Source organism: Manis pentadactyla, chromosome 15, assembly GCF_030020395.1.
Source record: "Manis pentadactyla isolate mManPen7 chromosome 15, mManPen7.hap1, whole genome shotgun sequence".
Classification (NCBI taxonomy): domain Eukaryota; kingdom Metazoa; phylum Chordata; class Mammalia; order Pholidota; family Manidae; genus Manis; species Manis pentadactyla.
In genome coordinates this window covers 42394640-42420100 of record NC_080033.1, presented here as the reverse complement: position 1 = coordinate 42420100, position 25461 = coordinate 42394640, and the positions used below count along the sequence as shown (strand labels likewise).

The window sequence follows — 25461 nt, the reverse complement described above, 5'->3', positions numbered from 1 at the left end:
TACAACTAGCCCTTTGTAGGTATATGAGCACACTGTGCCCTTCCTCTTGAGCGCTGTTCAGGGGAGGCAGTTGCACATTTACAGACAGGTTTTTTCAACTTCTGTCACTGAGACTTGGTGTGTTTCATAAGGCCAGGGACATGGTAAGAGGTTCGTGAGCACAGACCCATGCCTTTGACTATTTTCTTTCCTCAAGCTGAATATTTAGTACCATTTCTACTTCATGTTTTTCCAGAGAAAATGATGTGGCTGGTATTGATGTCAACATGGGCTGTCCAAAAGAGTATTCCACCAAGGTAAACTGATTTCTTCATACTCTTTACAAATGTAGGGTGTAAGTTAAAGGAGACTAACAAGATATAACAACACAAGTATATACCTGAGTCTGGACTAGATCCTGTACTAGATGAAGAAACTGCTTAAAAGGATATCATTAGATCAGTTGGCAAAATGGAATATGGACCATGGTAGATTAGCTAAAAACACTCTATCAGTGTAAGTTTGTGAAGTTTATAACTCTTCAGTTGTTTTGTAAGAATATCCCCATTCTTAGACAATGCACACTGATATATTTAGGGGAAAAGGGCTGTGATACATGTGGCTTATCCTCAAATGGTTCAGGAAAAATTTTACACACATACACATACGTATATACATATATATACACACATAAACACAGAGCACTCGTGCCCAAGTAATAAAACAAGTGATGTAAATGTTCAAAGAGAACATAATGTGGACAGCACTTTGTCTTTTTGATGCAGCCTGAGATATACAGTAAAAAAAAAAAAAAGATGCAATACATATGTCCCTATTGTCATATCAGAAGATCAGATCAGACCCCAGTGCTAGGGTAGCTCAGAGAATGGAGCAGAAAAGCAGCACTTAAACTCAGATTCTTGGAGGGAAATGGACTCACTCCCTGAATAAGTTCCAGCCTCCTCACCAAAGACCCTGCAGGCCCAGGGACTGACACAGGCAGGGTCTGGAGCCCAATGTGAGGTAGAGGCAGAGATCCTTGATTTGACTGTAGGGGTGGAGAGAGGGATGAAGAGGAAGCACAGGAACAACCAAAATTTTGGTTGGAACCTGATTAGCTAAACTTGGACTTTTGATAAGTGGTCTCTTTTGAACAGAGAAGGCATGTGATCAGAAATTTCCTCAGGGGAAATCAGTGTTTCTAGTTTCTTGCATGTCTTTCCAAATATATTCTACGAATACAAATACTTAGAAATCCTAATCTGGAAGCCATGCGTTAGGTGGATTTGAATGGCAATAGGCTGGTGGTGGGGGTGCAGAAATAGGAGATAAGTGTCTTGGGTCTACAGGAGACCAGGGGTGGAGAGAGGAAAAGCCAAACTGGAGCTGAATTTGACAGGACTTGGCTGGCAAATGGTTGGACTAGGTGTGTGTGTGTGTGGAGGGGGAGTGAGTGTGGGGATAGAGGGAGGAACAATTGGCAGACAAGGGGGCTGTTTGTCTTCAGCAGGATGAGGACTGCTAGAGGAAAAGCGTGTTTGGAGCCGTTAACAAGGACAGCTTGGGGTTGGCTGCATGTGGGGCACCAGAGGGACTCCTCCAGGGCTGCGCCTGGGAACCGTATCACAGGGTGTGAGGTCCGGGCCTGCAGTATAGACATTGCACATGTCCCCCTGGCCCACTGCGCAGAGTCAGCCACTCTGCTCCCAGGAGTTACACAGCCTGGAGACTTTTGCTTTAGGCCAGGAGGCTGACAACTCCCCAAGGGAAAGGCCCTCTGGATGCTTGCAAACCAGAGGGCCTTAGAGAGCTGCTTCAAAGAATCAGGGAGGTTTGAAATTAATTATCTGTGAGGAGTTCAAAACTTTGGACTCTGTCTTGCTGTCTTCTAATTAGTCCTCTGTGCTCTTGAGTAATATAAGGAGCAGAGTTGAAATTACTGGAATAATCTCCCGGATGCATGTGAGTGAAGAAAGCAAGGAGCAGAATTGTATGTGGTGTATCACCATTTATATATGAGGGGTGGGGAATTAATTTACATGTATATTTACTTTTCTTAGAATATACTTGGAAAGACCCACAAGAAACTAGTAACACTGGTTTCTTCTGGGGAAGGAAATTAAGTTTTTATTTGGTTTTGTGTGGGGATAAATTCTCATTGCAGGGGCACTACTCACAATAACTGGCACAGCACTGGGCACTGGCCAATCAGCAGATCTCTACCAGTATGTACCACCTGAATATCCTCTCTCTCCTCATGGTTCAAAAATTGAAGCTGTATAAAAAGTATAAATTGAAAAGTTTTCCATTTCACATGGAGAGAGAGTTCTTACTTTTACCTTTTTGAACCTTTACAACTTTTAATGTTACCTATTCAAAACAAATACATTAAATAGAAAGGAAGGAAGGAAGGAAATACCAATTGAGAAAGCCATTGTTGTGGACGGGGCAGTGAGGCTGGATGTTTGGTCCTGTGATGCCACAAGGAAGGGCTGGGTTGTGTGTGAGGTGAAGGACAGATGGACAGAGCCAGGGTGAGTGGCCAGGGTTTCCTTAAGGCCGCTGAGGTTTGTAGCTGTGGCCAAGTAGGCCAGGGCTAGTGGCTCCTCTGGCCTTCCCATTCTTCTCTGAAATGCAGGCTCAGGCTGGCCAAGTCTGTGGTGGTTCAATGTTCTCTCTGATTAGAATCTGTCAACCTTCAGCAAACAATTCAACTAGAATAACTGAACTTAAACCTGAGCCAAGTATGTGAGCACTCATTGGTATGCAGTCTTTACACTGGCAGTGTATATTTAATGGATTTGTTTTTTCCCCTTTATCTCACTCTTAATGGGTTCATATTTGTAAAGATCCTCCCCCTCCTGGTTACTAAAGTAATTCATACCATTGTCCAGAACTTGGATGATATAGAAAAGTATACGAAAATTGCAATCACCAATAATCGCAAGAGACAACCATTGTTCATGTCAAGAATATAAGTGGCTCCACAGGTTGTTGGTTTTTATTAGCTGGGGCTTTTGTTGGAGTTTCACATTGGCCTGGGTGCTTGGGACTGGGGTGTTGTTGCTGGCAGGAGAGAGGGGCTTGGACAAGATTTGTAGGTTGTGTGCCTCTGAGTGGCTCGGCTGGCGGTGGTGGTAGCAAAACAAGTGTTGGAAGAGTAGGAATAAGATGTACTGGATCCCATTTCAAAGGGAGAGTGGCAGATTGTGGGGTTTAGTTCATGAAGACACTGAGACTGGGCAGGCAGTGGGCAATCCTGAACAACAATTTTTGTAGAACCCACTTCTAGATAGATCCATGGGTTTTGCTAATAGAATCAGAGTGATGACTTTAGAATTCATCGAAGTCCGATCCTGATACTGCGGACATGCATGCTGCTGCTTTCTTGCTTGCTAAGAAGTGCCGATTGCCAGTGGATTTTGGTCCTTTGGTGATAAGTGCTGGGGTGGTGCCAGGTGGCCACATCATGTTGCCATACCACAGGGAGGGACCACCCTCCTCCATCTGCAAGGAGACCCTCTGTGTGCTTTTCCTTAGGGAGGAATGGGAGCTGCTTTGCTGTCAGACCCTGACAAGGTTGAGAAGGTAAGTCCTGCATGAGTGAAAGCAGAGGTTCTTAAACATGCCTATGGGCTAGAGTGGCCTAGAATGCCTCTCCCTCCCCTCCTGTCCTCCAGATTTAGAATCAACCAGAATGAGTCGATCATTCCTCCTGGGGTCTCGGAAAATTTTTAAAGGCTTTCCAGTGATTTTGACATACAACCAGGTTTGGGAACCCCGAGCCAGTGTACAATAGCCTTGGGGTTCCTCAAAATCCCAGGGCTAGGGACATGTCAGCTAGAGCTGGGGGTTCTGGGGACTCATTTAGAGGCTCCTCTGTCTCTTCTGAGACGATTATGAGACATTGGCCAGGCCTCCTGTGGATAGCGTAGGGGCTCAGTGGCTATGGGGGTGGGGATCGGCCCCTCCCAGGGGGCAGCAGTGAGTCCACTGCACACTGAAGAGGGTCCACCACCAGCCTTTGAGAGCAGTCCAGGCCAGCACCATAAGAAGCAAGTTGAAATTAGTCTCCTCTGGTCCTCTTCCAGTGGTGACTGTGCAGACCAGGTTTATGAGGTCCCACGTTGGCGTTTGCCACCCAGTATTGTGAGCTGCCAGGGCATGTGGGGATGACAATTTCTGCCACCTTATAATACACCTTTTACTTTCTTTCTCAGTCTGCCAGCTTTCTCCTTGGTTCTCCTCTAGTTCCTTTGTTTTCCTTTTCATTCTCCTTCGCCGCTTCCCCGCCTGGCTTTAAGCCTCCCAGTGCCTCCCGTGGGCTAGAGCTGCCTGGGATAAGGCACCACCAGTAAGAGCTGCCAAGGTTTGTCCTGGCTGCTGGGTCAGCCCCTCGACCATGGTATTCCTCTAGCCCCCATCTCTGGGATATTAGAGTGTGTCTATTGGCTAGGTGCCTTCTCATTTTTCCCATGTGCAGATACATACAAAGATTATATTTACAATGTGCCTGTAAAGTGTTCTTACCGTTTGTAGGGTAATTCTTTTTCAAAGTTTATTCTAGCATTTATTCCATTTGTTCCCAAATAGATGTAGACAGGGCAGGTATTTGTTATCTCTATTTGATCAAGACTAATAAGATGAAAGCACAGAGAGATAAAAATAATTTGCTCAAGATCATATAGCAGATATAAGTAGCCAGTAGTGCTAAATCCACAGTCATAGTCTTGTGGCCCCTACTCCACTCAGTGTCCCTCTTGATGGCATCTCAGGTGGAAGGTACCTGGGTGTCATTTATAAGTGTCTAGCCACAGGTCAGCAGACATCTGGGCCTGGGGACCTCCAGTCAGACTCAGACATCTCTGTGCAGCATGGAGTGGATGTGGACAACTCTGGATGTCAAACTCATCACCACACTTAGGGAAAGGGGCCATCTAGGGATGGTTTGCTTCAGAGCACTGCACACACAGGCACTGTTAGCCTCGGGTCTCCTGGCTTCTCCCACGCATGCTGTTGGCTCTGTCCTCCTCCACGGCGCCTGTTTGGGTGAGGCACAGTTTGTATGTGAGGTAGCAGGTTATACTGCTGCTCAGAAGCTCAGTTCACGGCGCTCCTGTTTGGTGGGGCTGTGGGAGGGCCAGCTTGGGCTAGTGGGTGGGGTTTGCCTCATGTGGGGGAGGTTGCAGGCTTCACAACAAAGCAGGTAGAATCCAGGAGTAGTGGGCTGGATTAGATTCAGGATCAAACTTTGCTGGCCAACTAGGTGACCTGGGAGAGAGTTTTATGGGTTCTTCCAGGTTGGGTGTTTTAGGACCATGGTTTTATCTGTGGGAACATCTTAGGACCATCTACAGGATTTTTTTGAAATAAGTATGCTTGTTTGAGGTGATGTAGAATTTCGGAAATAGAAAGCAGTAATGATTGCACAACACTGTGAATGTAATTAATGCCACTGAATTATACACTTAAAAATGGTTAAAATGGAAAATTTTATGTTTATATTTTACCACAAATATAAACAAAAGATGCTATCCATTGAGAATTCTGTATACTCTTGAAGTGAGTAGGGTCAGGGAGCGGTATCAATCCTTTGAAAAAGCTTCCTGGTTAACTTTGGTGTACCCTGTCTGGGTTAAGACTCGAATTCAGTAATATCCTCTCTCTCATCCCTGCCCAGGATTTCTTGCCCCCACCACTGGCAGCCAGGGCATCCCTTGCACTCACTGTACTTGTGCCTTGGCTAACGGTTGGTGGGGCCAGGCCTGCATGAACTCAGCGATTCCTAAGCCTGTGCTCTCTCTCATCTGCCTTCCCAACCCCTCCCCAGCAACCAGGGGAGCTAAGGGTCTGCTTTTCCAGAGTCAGCCAGTGGGTCTGGGGTGATGAGCCTACCTGTGGGCAGATGTGCTGTGACCTGCTCAGATACGGGCCTGTCTTTAGGTCCTTTCCCCTACAGACTTTCACACCACAGAGATATGTGGTGTGGCTTGGAGCTTGGGAGAGTTGGTTCCAGAGAGTTTCTTGCTAGAGCCTTGCCAGATGGGAGACGCTACTTGTTCTTTCCCCTCATTGGGACTCTTGCAAGTGCTAGGACTTTTCGTTACTTATTTCCTTCCTCGTTTTGAACACACACGAGATGAACAGAAATCCTGAAGAAAGTGCCTAGATGTACTTGGATGAAATACACCAAAAGGAAGTTGTGCAAAACAGAGAACTGGATCAAACCAGCTGATGTTGCTATAATCACCAAACACCAGAGGATTGTAAGTCAGCATTTGCCAAGGGAACCTTCCAGAGATGGTACTGCCATCCTGAGGGATAGGAGTAGAGTGTGAATTTTCACTGTGTATCGCAGTGGATCTGGCAGCCCCTCCCACCCCCTTAAAGGGTAGATGCCCCTTTAAAGCCTGCCAGAGTGACCCTAGGACCTCAGTCCAGTCTACCTCCTGGGGTAGCACGTGGGGACTGTTCCTTTCTGCCAGTCCCTGGCAGCTGTGCCTGGGCCAGCAGGCCCTGTCTTGCCCATGATCTGTCCTCCTGCCTGTCGGCCCTGCCTCTTGGTCTGATGTCTTCTGGAGGAGCCTGCCTCAACCTGTCCCTGAGAGAAGGGCCCTTCCATTGGTTCATGAACTTGGCTGTCTGCTGCCCCCCACCTGTGTAGAATCAAGACTGGCAGCAGTTGCCTGCGTGTCCTCTCAGAGCTGCTGGTGATCCAGTTCTTGGATGAAGGCTCTTGGGATCACCTTTCGTCCAGCTTGCCTGGCATGAAATTTTTGAGGAGGGAAGAAAAAAGCAATATCATGGACATTCAGTGTTATCTGCACCTCTCTTGATTTGATTCCTGTGTAGTCTGGTCTTGCCACCTCCCTGGCATTTTCCTGTTTGATTTCTTTATCTTTCTTTGAAGTCCTTTGCAATTACTATGCAACTGAACACTTTTTAAAATGTTTAACATGTTGAAATATCCTTTGCCAGCTTCCCTTCTGTACAGCTGATCCCTCTGAAGAGAGTAGTGCATGAGGATGGGGCCTGGGGTCTGTAAAGCCTTCCTGCTCTCACTCAGCAGATCCTGGAACAGCACTCGGGGAACATTGCCTTCCAATGGGAAAGAAGCTGTCAGCCTGTGGTCTCAGTCAGCACTAGGCCTCAGAATCATAGTGAGGAGGGAATGTGTTGGGCAGACTCTTTTTCAAATATTAAAAAAAATTGTTTCCAGTTTTATTGAGAAATAATTGACAAATACCCCTGTGTAAGTTTAAGGTTCACAGCATGATGGTTTGGCTTACAAATAATGTGAAAAGATTACCACAAGAGGTTTAGCTAGTATCCATCATCTCATACAGATAAAAGAAAAAGAGAAAGATTTATGTTTGTGATGAGAACTCTTAAATTCTACTTAACAACTATCCTATATACCATACAGCAGTGTGAGCTATAGTCATGGTGTGTCCCGCATCCCTGATACTTCTGTATCTTATAACTGGAAGGTTGACTCTTTTGACTATATTCCTCCAATTCCCTCCACTCCACCCCTCCATCACCCACCTGCCCCACCCCTGATAGCCACAAATCTGTTTGGTTTTTTTTGAACTGTTAAGTGTTCTTTTTTCTTTTATTAAGGTATTATTGATATATACTCTTATGAATGTTTCACATGAAACACAGTGTGGTTACTACTTTCACCCATGTTATCAAGTCCCCCCATGCCCCATAGAAGTCACTGTCCACAGTGTAGTAAGATGCCACAGAGTCACTACTTGTCTTCTCTGTGCTACACTGTCTTCTCCATGACCCCCCCACACCATGTGTACTAAACATAATACCCCTCAATCTCCTTCTCCATTCTTCCCACCCACCCTCCCCCACCCTTCTCCTTTGGTAACTGCTAGTCCCTTCTTGGAGTCTATAAGTCTGCTGCTGTTTTGTTCCTTCAGTTTTGCTTCGTTGTTATACTCCACGAATGAGGGAAATCATTGGCACTTGTCTTTCTCTGCCTGGCTTATTTCACTGGGCGTGATATCCTCCAGCTCCATCCATGTTGTTGCAAATGGTAAGATTTGTTTCTTTTTCATGGCTGAATAGTATTCCATTGTGTATATGTATCACATCTTCTTTATCCATTCATCTATTGATGGAGACTTAGGTTGCTTCCATATCTTGGCTATTGTAAATAGTGCTGTGATAAACATAGGGGTGCATATGTCTTTTTGAATCTGAGAGCTTGTATTCTTTGGGTAAATTCCTAGGAATGGAATTTCCGGGTCAAATGGTATTTCTATTTTTAGTTTTTTGAGGAACCTCCATATTGCTCTCAAAAATGGTTGAACTAGTTTACATTCCCACCCACAGTGTAGGAGGGTTCCTCTTTCTCCGCATCCTCACCAGCATTTGTTGTTCTTAGTCTTCTCAGACTGTTCTAGGCTGAGTCTAGAATGACTCAGGCCATTCTAACTGGTGTGAGGTGAAATCTCATTGTGGTTTTAATTTGTATTTCCCTGATGATTAGTGATGTGGAGCATCTTTTCATGTGTCTGTTGGCCATCTGAATGTCTTCTTTGGAGAATTGTCTCTCATATCCTCTGCCCATTTTTTAATTGGGTTATTTGCGTTTTGAGTGTTGAGGCTTGTGAGTTCTTTATATATTTTGGATGTTAACCCCTTGTCGGATATGTTGTTTACAAATATATTCTCCCATATTGTAGGATGCCTTTTTGTTCTGTTGATGGTGTCCTTTGCCGTACAGAAGCTTTTTAGTTTGATATAGTCCCATGTGTTCATTTTTGCTTTTGTTTTCCTTGCTTGAGGAGATGCATTCAGGAAGAAGTTGCTCATGTTTATATTCAGGAGATTTTTCCTGTTGTCTTCTAAGAGTTTTATGGTTTCATGACTTATATTCAGTTCTTTGATCTTTTTCGAGTTTACTTTTGTGTATGGGGTTAAACAATAATCTAGTTTGATTCTCTTGCATGTAGCTGTCCAGTTTTGCCAACACCAGTTGTTGAAGAGGCTCTCATTTCCCTGTTGTATGTCCCTTGCTCCTTTATCATATATTTATTGACCATATATGGTTGGGTTTATATCAGGGCTCTCTAGTCTGTTCCATCGGTCTATTGTTCTGTTCTTGCACCAGTACCAAATTGTCTTGATTACTGTGGCTTTGTAGTAGAGCTTGAAGTTGGGAAGTGTAATCCCCCCAGCTTTATTCTTCCTTCTCAGGATTGCTTTGGCTATTTGGGGTCTTTTGTGGTTCCATATGAATTTTAGAATGATTTTCTCTAGTTTGTTGAAGAATGCTGTTGGTATTTTGATAGGAATTGCATTGAATCTGTAGATTGCTTTAGGCAGGATGGCCATTTTAACAATATCAATTCTTTCTATCCATGAGCACAGGATGTGTTCCCATTTATTGGTATCTTCTTTAATTTCTCTCATGAGTCTTGTAGTTTTCAGAGTATAGGTCTTCACTTCCTTGGTTGTTTATTCCTAGGTATTTTATTCTTTTTGATGCAATTGTGAATAGAATTGTTTTCCTGATTTCTCTCTCTGCTAGTTCATCATTAGTGTATAGGAATGCAACAGATTTCTGTGTGTTAATTTTGTATCCTGCAACTTTGCTGAATTCAGATATTAGATCAAGTAGTTTTGGAGTGGATTCTTAGGGTTTTTTATGTACAATATCATGTCATCTGCAAACAGTTACAGTTTAACTTCTTCCTTACAAATCTGGATGTCCTTTATATTTTTGTGTTGTCTAATTGCCATGGCAAGGACCTCCAGAACTATGTTGAATAAAAGTGGAGAGAGTGGGCATCCTGGTCTTGTTCCCAATCCTAAAGAAAGGCTTTCAGCTTCTCGCTGTTAAGTATGATGTTGGCTGTGGGTTTGTCATATATGGCCTTTATTATGTTGAGGTACTTGCCTTCTATACCCATTTTGTTGAGAGTTTTTATCATGAATGGATGTGGAATTTTGTCAAATGCTTTTTCGGCATCTATGGAGATGATCATGTGGTTTTTGTCCTTCTTTTTGTTGATGTGGTGGACGATGTTGATGGATTTTCTAATATTGTACCATCCTTGCATCCCTGGAATAGATCCTACTTGATCATGGTGTTTGATCTTTTTGAAGTATTTCTGAATTTGGTTTGTTAATATTTTGTTGAGTATTTTTGCATCTTTGTTCATCAGGGATATTGGTCTGTAATTTCTTTTTTTGTAGTGTCTTTGCCTGCTTTTGGTATTAGAGCAATGCTGGCCTCATAGAATGAGTTTGGTAGTATTCCCTCCTCTTCTAGTTTTTGGAAAACTTTAAGGAGGATGGGTATTAGGTCTTCACTAAATGTTTGATAAAATTCAGCAGTGAAACCATTGGTCCAAGGGTTTTGTTCTTAGGTAGTTTTTTGATTACCAGTTCAATTTCCTTGCTGGTAATTGGTCTGTTCAGATTTTCTATTTTTCCTTGGGTCAGCCTGGGAAGGTTGTATTTTTCTAGAAAGTTGTTCATTTTTTCTAGGTTATCCAGTTTGTTAGCATATAATTTTTCATAGTATTCTGTCACAATTCTTTGTATTTCTGTGGTGTTGGTAGTGATTTTTCCTTTCTCAGTTCTGATTCTGTTTATGTGTGTAGACTCTCTTTTTTTTTGTTTAGTCTGGCTAGGGGTTTATCTACTTTGTTTATTTCCTCGAAGAACCAGCTCCTGCTTTCATTGATTCTTTCTATTGTTTTATTCTTCTCGATTTTATTTATTTCTGCTCAATCTTTATTATGTCCCTCCTTCCACTGACTTGGGGCCTCATTTGTTCTTCTTTTTCTAGTTTAATTAATTGTGAGTTTATGGTGGGGTTTTATTTCTTTGTGTATTTTGCTAGATTCCATATGTAAGTGAGATCATAACAGTATTTGTCTTTCTCTTTCTGACTTATTTCATTTAGCATAATGCCTTCAAGGCCCATCTATGTTCTCACAAATGGTAGGATTTCCTCTTTTTTTTTGTATGGCTAAGTAATACAGAGCTATTTTTTTAAATTCAAGTAATTACAGAGCCTTTTGAAAACACATATCTCTAAGCCCTGCCCCTAGAGACCTTTACAGGAAATATGGGGGGGAATCTAAGATTTTGTATTTCTTAAGCTTGCTAGGAGATTCAGATGTTTGCCCTGGCCAAAGAGCACTGTGTTCTGCATAGGCATGCATGCAGATCCATTCTCATTCTCTTACCAAATATAGGTACACCACTGTGTGCCAAACTAGGGACTACTGGTGCTAGGGCTCTAGTGTAGAAAAAAACGTGGATTTCTTGGCCTCATGGACACATACACGGACATAGACATGTCCATGCCACTGTGATGGGCAGGTCTGCAGCAGAGTTAGTAAGTATGGGCAGTTGCAGTTGTTCCAAAAGGAGCAGGTGCTCTTGTGTTCTCTCTGCAGATCCTCACACTCTTGTTAAAGGGACACGCAGACCTGTGACCTGTAAGATTTGCATCCTGCCATCGGTAAGGCTGATGTGTTCCATTTGAAGGTCCATTTTCTCTGGGGATGTTGATTTGGGGGTGTGAATGATCCTTGAGGAGCTGAATTAGGTTTGGAGGAGGGGTTGGAGCTAAGTCCTCTTTAGGAGCTGGCAGCTGCTCGCTTGGTGACTTCAGTAACTACTCTTTGTGGTCCTCTTTGTCAGATGGAAGATACCCTGAGCCTTGTGAAGCGGATAGAGAGGACTGGCATTGCCGCCATCTCAGTTCATGGGAGGTCAGTGGTCGCTGTTCTAGTGACTGACTTGTAAGGACGTCCTCAGCCATCTTAATGATCCTTCACCAGACCCACGGTCACAACCAACTTCTCTTCTACATTTGCAGCCTAGTTGCCTAGCTCTCTTTGACGTCCTCTAAGTCCTGAAGGCAGTCAAACCCTTTATGGGCTTGTATTTTTCTTTGTTTCATTCATTGAGCACCTACCGGTGGTAGATACTGCACTGAGCTTTAGAGACACAGAAAGACCAAGAGGAAGGAGAAATGCCCCTACCTTCAGAATATATAAATGGTAGAGGTTGAGTGATTTGCTTAAAATTGTATCGTGCAGCCAGGAAGTGGTGGAATTAGAACTCTTAACTCTGAATCTCATTTTCTTTGTACTGCATTGAACAGTAGTTTCTCCCTTGAATGACCACAAGCAGTTGCTGCTCTTTTAAAGCCACTGCCTTTTTTGTCAGCCTTTGGTGGACTGCCAGGTGTCACAATGACTGCTTTAAACAGTGCTTGTATCTGTAGCTAATGTGCTGTCTGCTGAGAGCTGAAGTACTGTTGACGACTGCCTTTGGTTTCCCAGTCAGACCTGCTCCCTGTACAAGATACACTTTTGTACAGAATCCCAGATCAGTGGACTTTGGCCAGACTGACGTCTCTTCTCTTATTGATCTTCCTTTTGGGTTCAAGAGTCTTGTAGCAACAGTCTATTTTTTTTCTGGTTGTGTATATTTCAGTATTTTCCAAGAAGGGGGCCCATAGTTGCAGCACGTAAAAAAGAGAAAAGTAGAGCTGTGCAGGCAGAAACCAGTAGGGGGAGGTGAAAGGCCACACACACATTCACATGTGCTCCTTCCCATGGCTGCAGGGTCTGGGCTCAGACTGCCTGGTTTCAAATCCCAGCTCTGCTGGTTTTTGGCTCTGTATCCTTGGACAAATCACTTAACCTCTTTGAGTACCACATTCCTCATTTAGAAATTAAGATAATTTCTGTTTTACAAGGTTGTTATGAGGCTTTTCTGAGATGTGAATACACAGCCTTGGCACAGTGCCTGGCATAGAGTATTCTCTGAATAATACAGCTTTATGCTTTTTACCCGGTAGTTGGAAGCACTAGGAAGATAGAATTGGGTGAGTTTAAGAAGGGACTTTCTGGCCATCAAAGCTGTTGAGGGTGGGCTCGAACTGGCTGCTGTGGGTATAGGAAGGTGGAGGTGGAGGCTTGGTTGACAGGGTCTTCTGAAGCCCTGTTGCCTCTGAGCTTTTTGTTGAGGAGTGTAACAGAGGGGACATACCTAGGCAAGACCTGGGCAAGGGCTATCTAACCGACCACCATTCTTGCTTGTTCCCGAGCACAGTGCATGTCAGGGCTCACCTCAACATCTCTAAGACTGACTGACTCATACACAAGAATTTCTTGCCGTTGACCTTGGAAGGAGGGGCCCAAAGTTGTGGTCCTGCCTCCCCTGTGGCTCACTGTGACAGAGCCATGGTCTGTGGCCTGCCCTGACCGCTGGGTATATCCTGCGCCAGGTGCCTCTCCCCAGGATCAGCTGCCCAACTGGGGTTCAGCACAGGCAGCTGTGTGGGAGTGGTTAGCCTTAGCAGCGGCAGCTGTTCCCAGCCCCTTGGGCCAGGAGGGTGAGACTGGAACAGTAGGGGTAGCATTCCTATAGCACTGTCCCTCATCTCTAGCAGAGGTGAAGGGAAGCCAAGGAAAGGTGGTATGACCTTGGGGCTAGGCCGCCCACAACAGCACTGTGCAGCCATGCCTCCCTTGCCAGCTTCTAAAAGCTGGACTTGCCTTCTCACAGCACAGGTAATGCAGAGCCATCCCCTGTAACTGAGACCCTGTCCTTGCTGGCTACATGACCTGCATGAGGTTCAGTAGAGAGGGCAGTAGGGTTGGCCTGTGCAAACTATGACATGGCCCTTGGCACTCAGCCTTCAGGCCCATCGTTTTTTTCTTTATCTCCAAGGAAGCGGGAGGAGCGACCCCAGCATCCTGTCAGCTCTGAAGCCATCAAAGCCATTGCTGAAATCCTGTCCATTCCTGTCATAACCAAGTAAGCCTCCCTTCCTCCTCATTTATTTTTTTATGCCTCACCTTACTCAGAATGGAATTGGGCTGGCATACAAAAATGAAATGAGATAGCATTAAAAAAATAACTCTAAGGGAAAGAGAAAAAGGCTGGGACAAAACATGAGGTTGGGAATAAGGCTGAAAATGTCCCTCGGCCTCTGGTGAGTAGCTGATGTATGTGTGTACCAGGCAGGGGCTCAGGGCGTTCGGTGGACAGGTTGGGGGTAGGAATGTGCAGGGGATAGGGAGAGCAAGAAGGTGGCTGTTGAAGTAGGCCCAGGAGAATGTGGTGTCACACCCAGGGTTGGCGTGCAGGGTATAAGGGGAGGAGTCCAAGCCAGGGCACATAGAGCTATGACTCAGGGGGCATAAGGCAGGTTACAGTCCAAAGACGAGGCAAACATTCTGGCCGCTACAGGACCAGGAACCTAGGCGGGCAGGTGTGAGGTACTGATGACGGCCCAAAGGCTTAGTAGTAAGTAAGCCAGCATCCAGCTGCCGCTGGAGTGCTGGCTGCTGTGGGCCAGCTGGGAGTGCATCTCAGCCTTGCACCTTAAGATGGCAGAGCCTGAAGGCAGGGTGGAACAGGGAAGTTCCAAAGCTCTGAAGTCCTGACAAAAGGCATGCCTGACAGTGGGAGGGAGGGAGCTCAGGGTGGGAGTGGCAGCTGGCCTGGCGTCCCTAGGCCAAGGAGTGTTGGTGTGGCTTGGAGAGGTTAGGGCTGCTCGGATCCTGGATCCTATTGCTGTTGCTGCCACCCGAGGGTGTCATCATTGCCGCATGACCCCCGACCCACTGGACTGAGGCTCCGCCTGGTTCCTAATGGAACAGCTGAAGAAACAGCAGCTTCCAAGGGGCTCCTGTGGCTGCAGGGTGGCAGGAAGGGAAATCGCAACCAAGCTGGGCCTCCTTCCTTCCCCTCACTATCGCCTCTGTCTGTGGTTTCTGACCCAGCCCACAGTGGGGCATATGGGTGCCCTGGCCTGTATGCAGGCTTTCCTGTGATCCCAGTATCCACCTCCAGACCCATGTCTTCAGATGGGGACTGGCTTTAGCCACTGTTTAGGATGAGGGAAAGGAAGGTAAAACCTCTGGGACACCTATTAAGTGCCAGGCTAGGTTCAGGCTGCTTTATTGTATACCCTCCCTTGGTGTTCCTGACCCCATAGTGGGCTGTGTATTACAATCTCCAACCTCCTGAAGTGCTCGTAGCTGCAAGACTTGGTCAAAGCCATACATTTAATGAGCGGCAGACCTGGAAGTTGTCTTTTTTGGAAGTGGTGGTATGAGAATGAGGGCACCCTTACTGCCCTGTTGCCTTTCAGTGGAGGATCTCACGACCACATCCACGAGTATGTGGACATAGAGGATTTTCGACAAGCCACAGCAGCCTCTTCAGTGATGGTGGCCCGAGGGGCCATGTGGAACCCGTCCATCTTCCTCAAGGAGGGTCTACGGCTCCTGGAGGAGGTCATGCAGAAGTACATCCAGTACGTACGTCTGTGCGCTTTTTCAAAACAAACCTTTCTCACTTTCTGCTACATTCCTACAGAAGGCACTTTGGGTAAGCCCCAGCCCCCAGCAGTCCTATTGTTCCTCTCGTTTTCTTTTTCATTCTTATAATGTAGTATCAGGTCTCCTGACTGCCGTGTGAAGAGAGGGGTGCTGGGGAGCCACGCCTTTAACATCACCTCCTTCTAAAGCTTCCAAAGTGTGGGGGTCATAGCAAGGACCTCTCGATTCAGGATGAAGTTGTGGCCCCAAACACATGGTATGTTTCTTTCTCTTTCTCTCTTACCGACACTCCCTTCCCCCATCTCATTCCCCCCTACTCATGCACCAGGACAATGGGGCCTGTCACTGAAGACCCCCATGCCAGTGGGTTGGTGCCAGAGCAGCCACAGCCAGGAGTAGCTGTTGTTGAGGACAGAGACATCTCACCTAGGCATCAGTCAAAATCATTTCTAAAATCTACTCTTGCAGTTCTCAGAATGCTTTAAACCTTTGACTTAGAGAATAGCCTAACTTTAACCCTCTCCTTAGGGAGTAGTTTTTTCTTCTCAGTGGGAGCTTGATGGTAGGTAGTGCGGGGCTTTTCCCCATAAAGGAATTATTTGACAAGTTCACCTGCCCTGTCCCTCTGGCACAAGCCTGCAACTCTGTGGGACTCTTATGATAAGCCATGCGTATCAATAGGCAGAAATGATGAGTGGTCCTCAAATTGTCAGTGAGTTGGGCCTAAGCACAGAGTACAGCCCTCACCAGAGCAGGCTCCGTCCTCTTCTTCCGTTCTGGGGCTCACACCCTCTGGGAAGATCAGGAGCTTCTCAGATCCTCAGGCTGCCTGTGCCCTCTTGAAACCATGGCCATAGCCTGAAACTATGAAACCACAGCCTGGGCGGTTGCGGCTGCCATGGCGTGTGGGTGTCCCCAGGGCTGTGCGAGCTGGGGGTGATAGGAGGCCCGGAGGCCTCTGTCCTACAGCCTTCCCTGCTCAGGGCTGCAGCACTCATCCTCTTGGTTCTGGGGATCCTGTCCGGCAGGTTGGTGACAATCAGGTTGTCCAGGGTCCTGGGTCAGCCAGAGGCAAGGGGGGCATGCCTCAGCCCAGGTCATGTCTGCTCTTCTGGCCGGCTGGCAAGTCTGTGGCAGAGAAGACACGTTCAGTAGTGCTGAGCTTGCTCACTGGGTGAAAGGTGCTGTTATCATTCCTGCTCAGCCTGTCCCTTGGCAGCTCCTCAAGAGGGTGTGTTGTCCCAGAGAAAGGGAGCGGCTTTCAAGCTTAGGCAGGGCTGCTTCTGGTCCAGCCAGGTGCCTTCTGTCCCAAACAAGCTGAATCAGGGCCTTGCCGCTGGCTGGGGCTTGCCCACGTATCCCTGCTTGGTCCTGAGTGTGCCCTGGCACCTTTCCAAGCACTGAAGACGAGGCCTAAGTGGAGATATTAGCAGAGTGTAGGGGGCAAGTGGTGGGAGGGGTTTCTGGAGGGCTGGGCCACCCTTTACCCACTGCTCTCCTGCTTGCCCCTGCCAGGCAGGCTTCTACTGGACACCACCCTGGGCAGTGGCCTGCCTCCCTGAGCCTGTATTTCAGCCTGTGGAGTGGTGGTAACAGCTGCATCTCACGCTTATAAAGCTGAGTGTAGTGACAGGTAACGTGTGAACAAGCTTGGTAGATGGAGCTGTGCTTTATCCACGTTGGGGGAAATCGGAGGCAGGCCATTTAAGATGCGGGAAGAGAAGGTACCCACTGTTGTTATTGGAGTAGAAAAGTCTCACACCTGTGCTGGCGCTAGTCCTGCCGTACGGGAATTGTGGCTTGTCCCCCCTACCCGCCCTGGAAGATGCTTGGTGGCCGGTCCTCTGTGCTGGCAGCCTGCGGTGGCTGAAGCAGGAGGAGCTGCCTGCACCTCTGGACCTCAGTCAGGCTGGCCAGTAGAGTACGCTCCTGACTGGCAGCCTTGGCCATGACCCTCAAGCTTTGTACCACTAACCGGGGAAGCCAGTGGCCAGGATGGAGGGGGTCTTCTTACGGGGTCACGGTGCCTCACCTGCAAGCACACCTCTGCTGCCCCCTTGGAGCCCCTTTCTCTGCCGTCAGAGCACAGCTCAGGCAGCAGGTGGGCTCATGCGGGTTCTTCCTCAGGCTGTGAAGTACGACGACCACTACACCAACACCAAGTACTGCTTGTCCCAGGGAAGGTTGCTCCATGCTGCCCAGTCTTCCCGGGAAATTTGGTGAGAGCAGCAATAGCTGTCCATCTGTCCTTGTGGACACTGGCCAGGGCTGACCCTGAGCCCTAAGCTGAATCTACCAGGGGACCAGGGACACAGCTTCTGGAGGCGGGTGTGCAGGAGTGGGATGGTGGTACCGCTTCACTCTCAGAAGGGGATACTTACAAAGCTTTGGGACTTCCCATCCCTGGACTGATTTCTTAAGCAGCAGAGTTTTGGGAACAGGGCACTAGTAGGACAGAGGAATGTGAGGGCTGGGCTTGGGAATTCTTGGGGAGGAAGGGGCCTTCCTGGTGACAGATGTGTCACATGTTGGACGCTAAGACCCAATGGTCAGGAGAGTTGGAGTTGTAGAATGGAGCTCCTGGCCTGAGCCTGCGCCCAGACCCCATCACTCTACAGTCTGGGAGGCCACCCTTTGGTCCTCCAGATCTGGTATAGCTCCAACTCTGGCATTGATCTTCGGCCCAGTGCCTGCGCCTATAGCTCACCACCTACCTGTGCTTGTACTGGGTCTTCTGCCTGAATGCTCCTGACCCCTCATGTTGCCTGTCTAGGTCTTCCCTCCTCAGCCTTTCTGAACCACTGACCGCCCCAGGTGTCCATTTTTGTGAATGCCCTTTAGCCGACAAGATGCTCCCTAGAAGGGAAAAGCCTTGTCAGAACGCTTCTCCCCACCCTGGGCTTGTGGTGTCAGTTCTGTCCCTGTCGTACAGAGCCTAACCAGGTTGACGCAGGTGTCTTGTAAGCTGAAGAGGAAGAGTATAACTCCGTAGCCCTGGGTGATACCTCAGTTACGGCGAGGCCTGACTGCTTGTGGCTGGGACAGGAAGTGGCGAACCATTCCGTGGTCAGGCCTTGTCTCTTCCTTGCATGGCCCCACATGAGTTAGAAGCTATGCGTACCCCAGGCGCTAAATTAATGTAGGTCAACTTACTGACTGCTAGCTGGGGACACCTGCCTGTAGGCTCAGGTGGGAGGAACCGTTAGAACCTTTTCCACCCAGCCCAGTCCTGCCCTGCAGTGTCCAACCTCAGAGGCTCACGTTCATTCTCCATCTGCCAGTCCAGGCGGATAGCAGGGGTGGGTGGGAAGGAACTTCTGATGGCCAGGTCCCAACGGTGTTTTGGTGTATGTTGGTGGGAAGCATTTTTCAGTGGTGGGGCTCTGGGTTCTTGCAGCAGTTCCCTGCATGCTGGCTCCACTAAGGGGCCTGTCCTGCTCTGCTTTTGGCCTTGGTACCTTCTATGAGGACACCACCCGAGAGCTGGATGCCCGGCAGGCTGAGCTCTTGGCCAGGACCCCGGAGGAGCCAGGGGAACCAGCTGAAGACACCTCTGGTGTCATTCAGATGGCTGTCAAGTTTGACCGTTCGGTCTCCAGCTTGGCCTCAGCTTGGAGAAGGGCCAGTTCCTTTTGGGTCTGACTAGGCCAGTAAGCTGGCTTTTCTGTACATGGTTAATGCCAAGGTTAGAGACCACAAATTTCCTTGGTTTGGACACTTGTTCTGAATTGTCAGCATCTCAGAGAAGTCACTTTGGGGAAGACAGTCCCTAAAAGCCCAGTAGCACTGTCAGGGTGTTACTGTTGTCCCAAGGTGATTAAACCCCATGTTTCCCTGACCCATACCTCCCACAACTCAGGATGGGGGTGTTTGTCTCCCTCTGTTCCTGTGAGTCTGTGTTTTTACCCTGGCCCTGAGGAATTAGCTGCCTACCAGGAGCTCCCCAGTAGCAGTGGGACCCTAGCCCTCATCTGTCTGTGCAACCCTCGCCCACACCCACTACCTCTCTCCAGCCCTGTGGTGCCCCCTCTAGGCAGAAGCAACCTCTGGCTGATTATTGCCTCAGACTGTGACTCAGCTTTAAACGGGGCCCTCATGACTGTGCTCTGCTGTCTGGGATCTGAGCCTTTCTTAGGTCCCCAGGCCCAGACCAGGAGTCAGTCTTCTCTGGCAAGCGCTTGGAAAGAGGGTTATGGGCACAGCTGTTGGGCAGTCATATCTCATGAGAGCTTCTGGTGGGAAGTTGGGACACAGCACCTCCCACCCTGTCACCCTGTCACAGATTAACTCAGAAACCAGAGTCCACTGTGTCCAGGGCAGCAGCAGATCATCCTGACACTTAATAATAGACATAATCAGGGTGGGCACTGAGACCTTATATGGTTGCCTATATTCCGCACCCTCTCCACTCCCCCTAATATTGTCTTGAGAGGAAAACTGGACCTTTCTTCTTAGTTCTTGAAGTTGTTTTACAGGCTGGCGCTCAGAGTGCTGGGAGTTCATTTCCCAGCCTAATTCCCCAAGTATGCTGAAGCCTATCTTCACTTTGCGTAGAACCCAAGCCCCAAGCCCCTGGTGGCACAGAAATGGGAGCTCAGAGGAATAGGTACAGGAGTCTTGAGGCAAGTAGCCTGATGGCTCAGTTTCTGCAGTCCCTATCAGGAGGGTTGAAGTGATGATGCTGGGGGTGGGGGAGCCCTGACACCTTCCCCTCCTTTCCCCAGGAGAGCATATTCACCCCCAGATCACCCCCAAGATGTGCCTGCTGGAGTGGTGCCGGAGGGAGAAGTTGGCACAGCCTGTGTATGAAACAGTGGGTTCCTGGCTGTGGCCTGCCCTGCATCCAGCCCTACAGTGTTCCCACGCTGGTGCCGTCACCCCAGCACACCCCGAGCTCATACCCTGAACTCCAGGATGCTTGGCTTGGAGCCCGGCTTTGCTTCTGTGGGCTTGCAGTTGTTGCTGGTGGCCAGGCCAGTTGCCTCTTCCCTTTGACAGTGGTACTGTTGTCTAATTCTGGCCGCTTTATAAAAGTGAACTTGAGACTTAAGTGAGGGCCTGCTTGTGCCAGCCATTCAGTGGTGTTTATTAGGCAGGAGAGAGTTCTCTGGGAAGGGCAAACTGGCTTAGGAAGGATGCTTACACCTCAAAGTTAGACAGGTTTTAGGACCAGGCCTCAGCCAAAGGGCCATTGAATTGGACCCCAGACCTGGGACCCTTTGGTGGAAAGTTTGAGACAGTCTTGCTTCGCCTTTCTGGGCCTCCACAGCTGGGTATTGTTTAGACTGCTCTCTTCTGGATTGGCCTTCTCACTTCCAAACTTGTACCTTCTGGGCCTTGTGTCACTTTCTGCCAGAGTGATTTTTCCAAAATGAATCTGACCTCTACTCCCTCATCAGCTCCGGAGTGCCTTTGGGATCAAGCCCTAGTGCATCAGCACAGAGCACAGGATCCTAACATATGCCTTTCTTCCTCAGGTCTCATCCACTCAGCTCTCCACCCAGGCACATCCCCTGGTACCTCTGCCACATGTACCTTCTTTGCCCCCTCCTTAACCCCTCTTACTCCTTTCCATCTGATGAACTCCTCATTTTGGGAAACCTGGCCCATCCAGATGTCACTCAGAGGAAGGTCCACAGTCACATGCAGCTGAGGGTTCTGATGGCCCTTTGCTTAGGTCCACGACAGAACTCCTGCCATGCTGGAATGTCACTGTCTGTTTGTAAATCTACCTTTCTTCTCTGGAAGATACACCAGGTACTGCCACTGGGGAGGAGCATGTAATATAGGTAGTCTTCATTTGACTTAGGTGGGAAGTACTTCCCTTTATCTGCCTTGCACATGACACTGGCAGAGGATCCTCCAGGGCTTGGTCCTCTTGCCCTAATGCAGCCATCCTTATTTCCTGTTCTCTGCACCAGGTTCAGCGCCCCCTGGATCGTCTCTTCTGTTCTGTTGTCACTGTTGCTGACCAAAAGTACCAGTCCACCTTGTGGTGAGTTTCCTCGTCAGTGGCATGAGGCTTGGGATGAGAGACCTGAAGCCATTGTTGGCCTCGGAGGGCTAGCGAGATGGTGTATGTGGGCGGTGGCAGCCCAGGGGGATGACCTCTTCCTCAGTTCTGTCAGATTCTCTGCCTGGGGTATGTAGCATCAGGCCTCCAAGACTCTAGTCTTGCAACCAGCCTGCCTGCCTACCTGCCTTATTACCCTATGCCTCGTCTGCCCAGGGCCAAGTCGAAGAAACTGGCGGAGCAGGCTGCGGCCATCGTCTGTCTGCAGAGCCAGGGCCTCCCTGAGGGTCGGCTGGGTGAGGAGAGCCCCTCCTTGCACAAGCGCAAGCGGGAGGCCCCTGGCCAAGACCCTGGGGAATCCAGAACTCAGGAGGCAGCAGTGCCTGGGGAGCTGTGCAAGAAGCCCTTTGTGGCCTTGGGAAGTGGTGAAGAGAGCCCTCTGGAAGGCTAGTGACTCTCGTGCCTACCCTGCTCACCTCCTTCAGGGGCCTGGCCCTAGGATGGCTGTGGGTACAGAGCATGGACCAGATGCCATCAGGCAGTTTGATGCCTCCTGGCAGGAGTTAAGAGGTCATGGCCTGGAGCATGGGTCAAAGGGTGTTTAGGACATCCATCTCCAATGGTGGGTCTGAGTAGCAGGGCCAAGTTCCCAGTGACCTTAGTATTTTCTTTGGAAGCAGGAGCTTTTCAGGTGGCACCTCCCAATCTGACATTGGTACAGTGCAGTAAAGACACCCCTCATTGTTACCCACGGCTGGCTGCTGCAGCCTTGGCACCTTCACACACAGACTCATGTCCTGGCATAATAATTCTCTTCCCACCCTCTGTGCAGAGCTGGAGCTTCTTAAAGTATATCCGCTACCCATCCTTATGCATCTGGGTGGAGATGGGGGACAAAGTGTCACCTTTAATGCTTGCTGGACTTTGGCTGAACCAGGAAGGCCCAAAAAGCCCATTCTATTGATGGTAATCCTGAGGCACTGGCCATCGGTTGACTTTCCTGATGAGAGGTGACATGGAATCTGGGAGAATAATTAGCAAATCTGGTGTCCCAGTAAGGGATAGCCCTAGTGAGTTGGAGGGTCCTGGCCCTGATTCCTGGGTAGCGAAAGGTCAGACCTGATGGGTTAAACTGCTCCGGGCAGGGGTCACTGGCGACAGGCTGCTGATGACAGCAATTTGGGGCCCTTGCAGTTGCCTGCCCACGCCACTGCCCACATCCCCCGTCCACCCCCACCATTCCGCTTGGGCCAGAAGTGGCAGATTCTGATTTCCTCCTGGTAGTGAGAAGCACACCAACGGCTACACCTCCCGGGGCCCCCCCCTCTTACTGGGAGGGGCATTCTGACCAAAGGTCCTTGCCCTGCACCGCCTCCGCTTCCTCCGCTGTAAGCACACTGCCTCTCCTCCCCTGTTCCAAGCTCTACCAGAACGGGGATTCCCCTCCAGGTCAAAGCCGTGTGGCTCCCATCTTCCCAGGGTCAGGCCCCTATGCCAGCCAGCAGCCCCTGGCCCTGGTGGCCCGAGCCAGGGATTGGACAGGAGACGCGTCTGTCTCCGTTCTGGAGCAGCCCCTCCCTGCACCCACATTTGCTCTTGCGTATGTGGATAAGACTACTGCTGCACTACCGGTGGCTTCCCAGAGCCCATCGCTGTGATCTTGAGCAAGTCACTTCTGGTCCTCCCTGGGCCTAAGGGCCCTCTGAGAGGGGGATCAACTGTTTTTTTGCCTGCATGAGGCCTGCTGGAGGGTAAACAGGTGGCCCTGTGATAGGGCACCTCAGTGGGGTCCCTCAATGCTGTAGCTGCTCTAACTTTCCAGATCAGTACTCCCAGAGAAGGGGTCCCACCCAGGAGAGAGACTGAGGCTTGGTCCAGTTTCACACATCAAGCTTTTAGACAAAACAGTTTATTTCTGATTTTTCTTGCAAAAACCCATCCCGGTCAAAATGCTCCCTTTGTCTTCATTCTCCCGACTGGAACAGGGTGGAGAGGCTCCAGTGGACCCTCAGGCATCCTGAGCCACCCAAGAGTATAGTGTAAGACCCAGCAGGGGCAGGTACTGAGTCTGAAGGTCCACTTCCCTGGTGGGCTTGGGCTCCGTCCTCAGGCCTCTGCTCCCACCAGCGTGGTTTCCCTGGGGAGCCCCTTCTCTGGGGGGGTGAGGTTCATTTCTGGGCTATGGGGAGGGAGAGGCAGGGGTAGAGGTCAGCTGCTAAGATAGAGGTGGAGGTATGAGGACTTTGAGAGCCCAGGAGACACACTAGGGAGAGGGTCCTTCACAGGGGAGCAGGAGGGGAGGGGCTAGTGTGTATTCTATTGCTGAGGATGTCTTGCAAAGATCCTGGTTGAATGTGCTGTCCTTTCAAATGGCCTCACTCTGCACACCTCAATGACACCTGCCCTTGTCTCAGAGTGACCTGCTTAAGACCTAGGACCAGGTGGGAAGGTCCCACTGTTCTCACCATGGTGCCAACCTTAAATTAAGTCTACTTAGACTTCTAAACCCAGCTCTGGGCTACTGGCCACAACACCTATTCATCTCTTCCAGCCACCTTGATTGAGGACTTCCTCTTAACTCATTACATTTTTGGGAGAAATGGTTTTGTTATGACCATGATAAGGAGGGATGAGTAAGGCTGAAGAGGGTGGTAGGTCTTCTGAGGGCCACAGCAAGACTAAACTTTGTGCAAAGATGAGTGGGGAATCTCACCCCTGCAGTCCTGCACTTAGTTCCTTAGATCCTATCACTCCTGCTCAGAACTCTTCCATGGCTTTCCACTGCCCTCTGGATCAAGTCCAAACTCTTCAGCCTGGCATTTGAGGACTGGCAAAGTGCTGACCCTGTCTTCTCAGTGCCCTGTGCTGACTTCAGCAATTAAGCTTCTTTGGTTGTAGTTGGCTGGCCTTATTGTCTCTGCCGATTGGGAGCGGCTCAAGGGCAGTCCTTATGTCCCCTATAGCCAGGCTTGGTGTGGGAGTGGGAGCAGGCATAGAAGAGTCAAGCAGGAGCTTGTTGGGGAGGGGATGTGTGGCATGGAGGGGAAGAACTTTTCTAAACTCTGACTTTCCTCCAAGTCTCCTGTTTTCCCTAATGTGGAACAGAGGGGACCGGTCTAGTTCCTAACATGGAACATGGGGGACTGTATCATCCTATGGCTCTGAGGCCACAGGACACAGGAGAGCCTTCAATAATGGGGGCTCAGGGGCAGGTCTGTGGTAGCTGATGAAAGAGATTGCTTTTCCTAAATCTCAGGCCTGGTTGCTGTTCACACAGGAGGGAGAGAGGATGTACAGGGACCCACACAGTCCTTGTCTACCAGCCTGGCCCGGCGTGGGGTTCTATCTACTGCACTGGTCTCCTGGGCTTCCTGGTTGCACAGGGCTCTCAGAGCTCTGGAGACAGGTCAGATGGCCTCGTGCCATCTAAGAAAGCATTGGAGGTGGCCTGAGGAGAGCTCAGTGGGGTGGTCCTGCCCTGGCTGAGGAAAAGGGGTAGAGAGAGTTTGTGTGTTGTTCGGTGAGGGCAGGTCCCGTCACAGCCTGCAGAGTTCCTAGCCATTGCTGCCTTTCTTACAACCTTCCTGCTGTTGGTGCTCGCCCCTGCTCTAGCCTTTATCACTTCAGGTTAGGGTTTTCAGTTTCTTCCAGAACAGAAATCTTTCCCCAAACACGACCCCTTTCTAAGTGTTCTCCAGGTGCAGAGTGCCTGGGAACAGGCGCAGTGCTGAGCATCTGAGTAATGAGTGAATTTTTCAAGCCATCTGCAGCTTCTATGGTCCTTTCCTAGCAGTGAGACTGATAGGCCCAGGCTCTTCCTCTTGCTTTCCCCTTGGCCTGCTGGCTGAGCTCTGGTTCAGGTAAAGTCATATTTGGAGGGCAGAGGTACTAGATAAAGGTCCATTTTCTTTATCCAGATAATAACCTGGGAAGGATATATGTGTGGGGATAGGAGGCACAGCTGAAATTGGATTAAGTTTTATGGGGAGAGGAGGTGGGCTGGCCAAGCTCCTGGGGTTTTTGCTATACCAGGCTCATGTTGCACATGGCAGTAACTGGCTGGCCGGCCATCTGCCTGTGGTGTTTGGGCTCTAAGTTCCATGCTCAGGTCCTCAAGGTTGAAGA

General features: G+C 49.0%; 1 protein-coding gene across 1 annotated transcript in view; it reads left to right on the top strand.

Annotated features, from left to right (window-relative positions):
- Positions 1 to 21925, top strand: part of LOC130681083 (tRNA-dihydrouridine(20) synthase [NAD(P)+]-like) — a 42612-nt gene extending 20687 nt beyond the window's left edge. The window contains exons 9-19 of the mRNA XM_057493252.1: positions 236 to 296; positions 3520 to 3571; positions 11415 to 11479; positions 11662 to 11732; positions 13705 to 13791; positions 15134 to 15302; positions 17451 to 17542; positions 18749 to 18909; positions 20048 to 20136; positions 21245 to 21318; positions 21553 to 21925. Of these exons, the coding sequence (XP_057349235.1) occupies positions 236 to 296; positions 3520 to 3571; positions 11415 to 11479; positions 11662 to 11732; positions 13705 to 13791; positions 15134 to 15302; positions 17451 to 17542; positions 18749 to 18909; positions 20048 to 20136; positions 21245 to 21318; positions 21553 to 21787 (1156 nt within the window). The 3' untranslated portion in view covers positions 21788 to 21925. The remainder of the gene's footprint in view (positions 1 to 235; positions 297 to 3519; positions 3572 to 11414; positions 11480 to 11661; positions 11733 to 13704; positions 13792 to 15133; positions 15303 to 17450; positions 17543 to 18748; positions 18910 to 20047; positions 20137 to 21244; positions 21319 to 21552) is intronic.
- The last annotated feature ends 3536 nt before the right edge of the window (positions 21926 to 25461 follow it).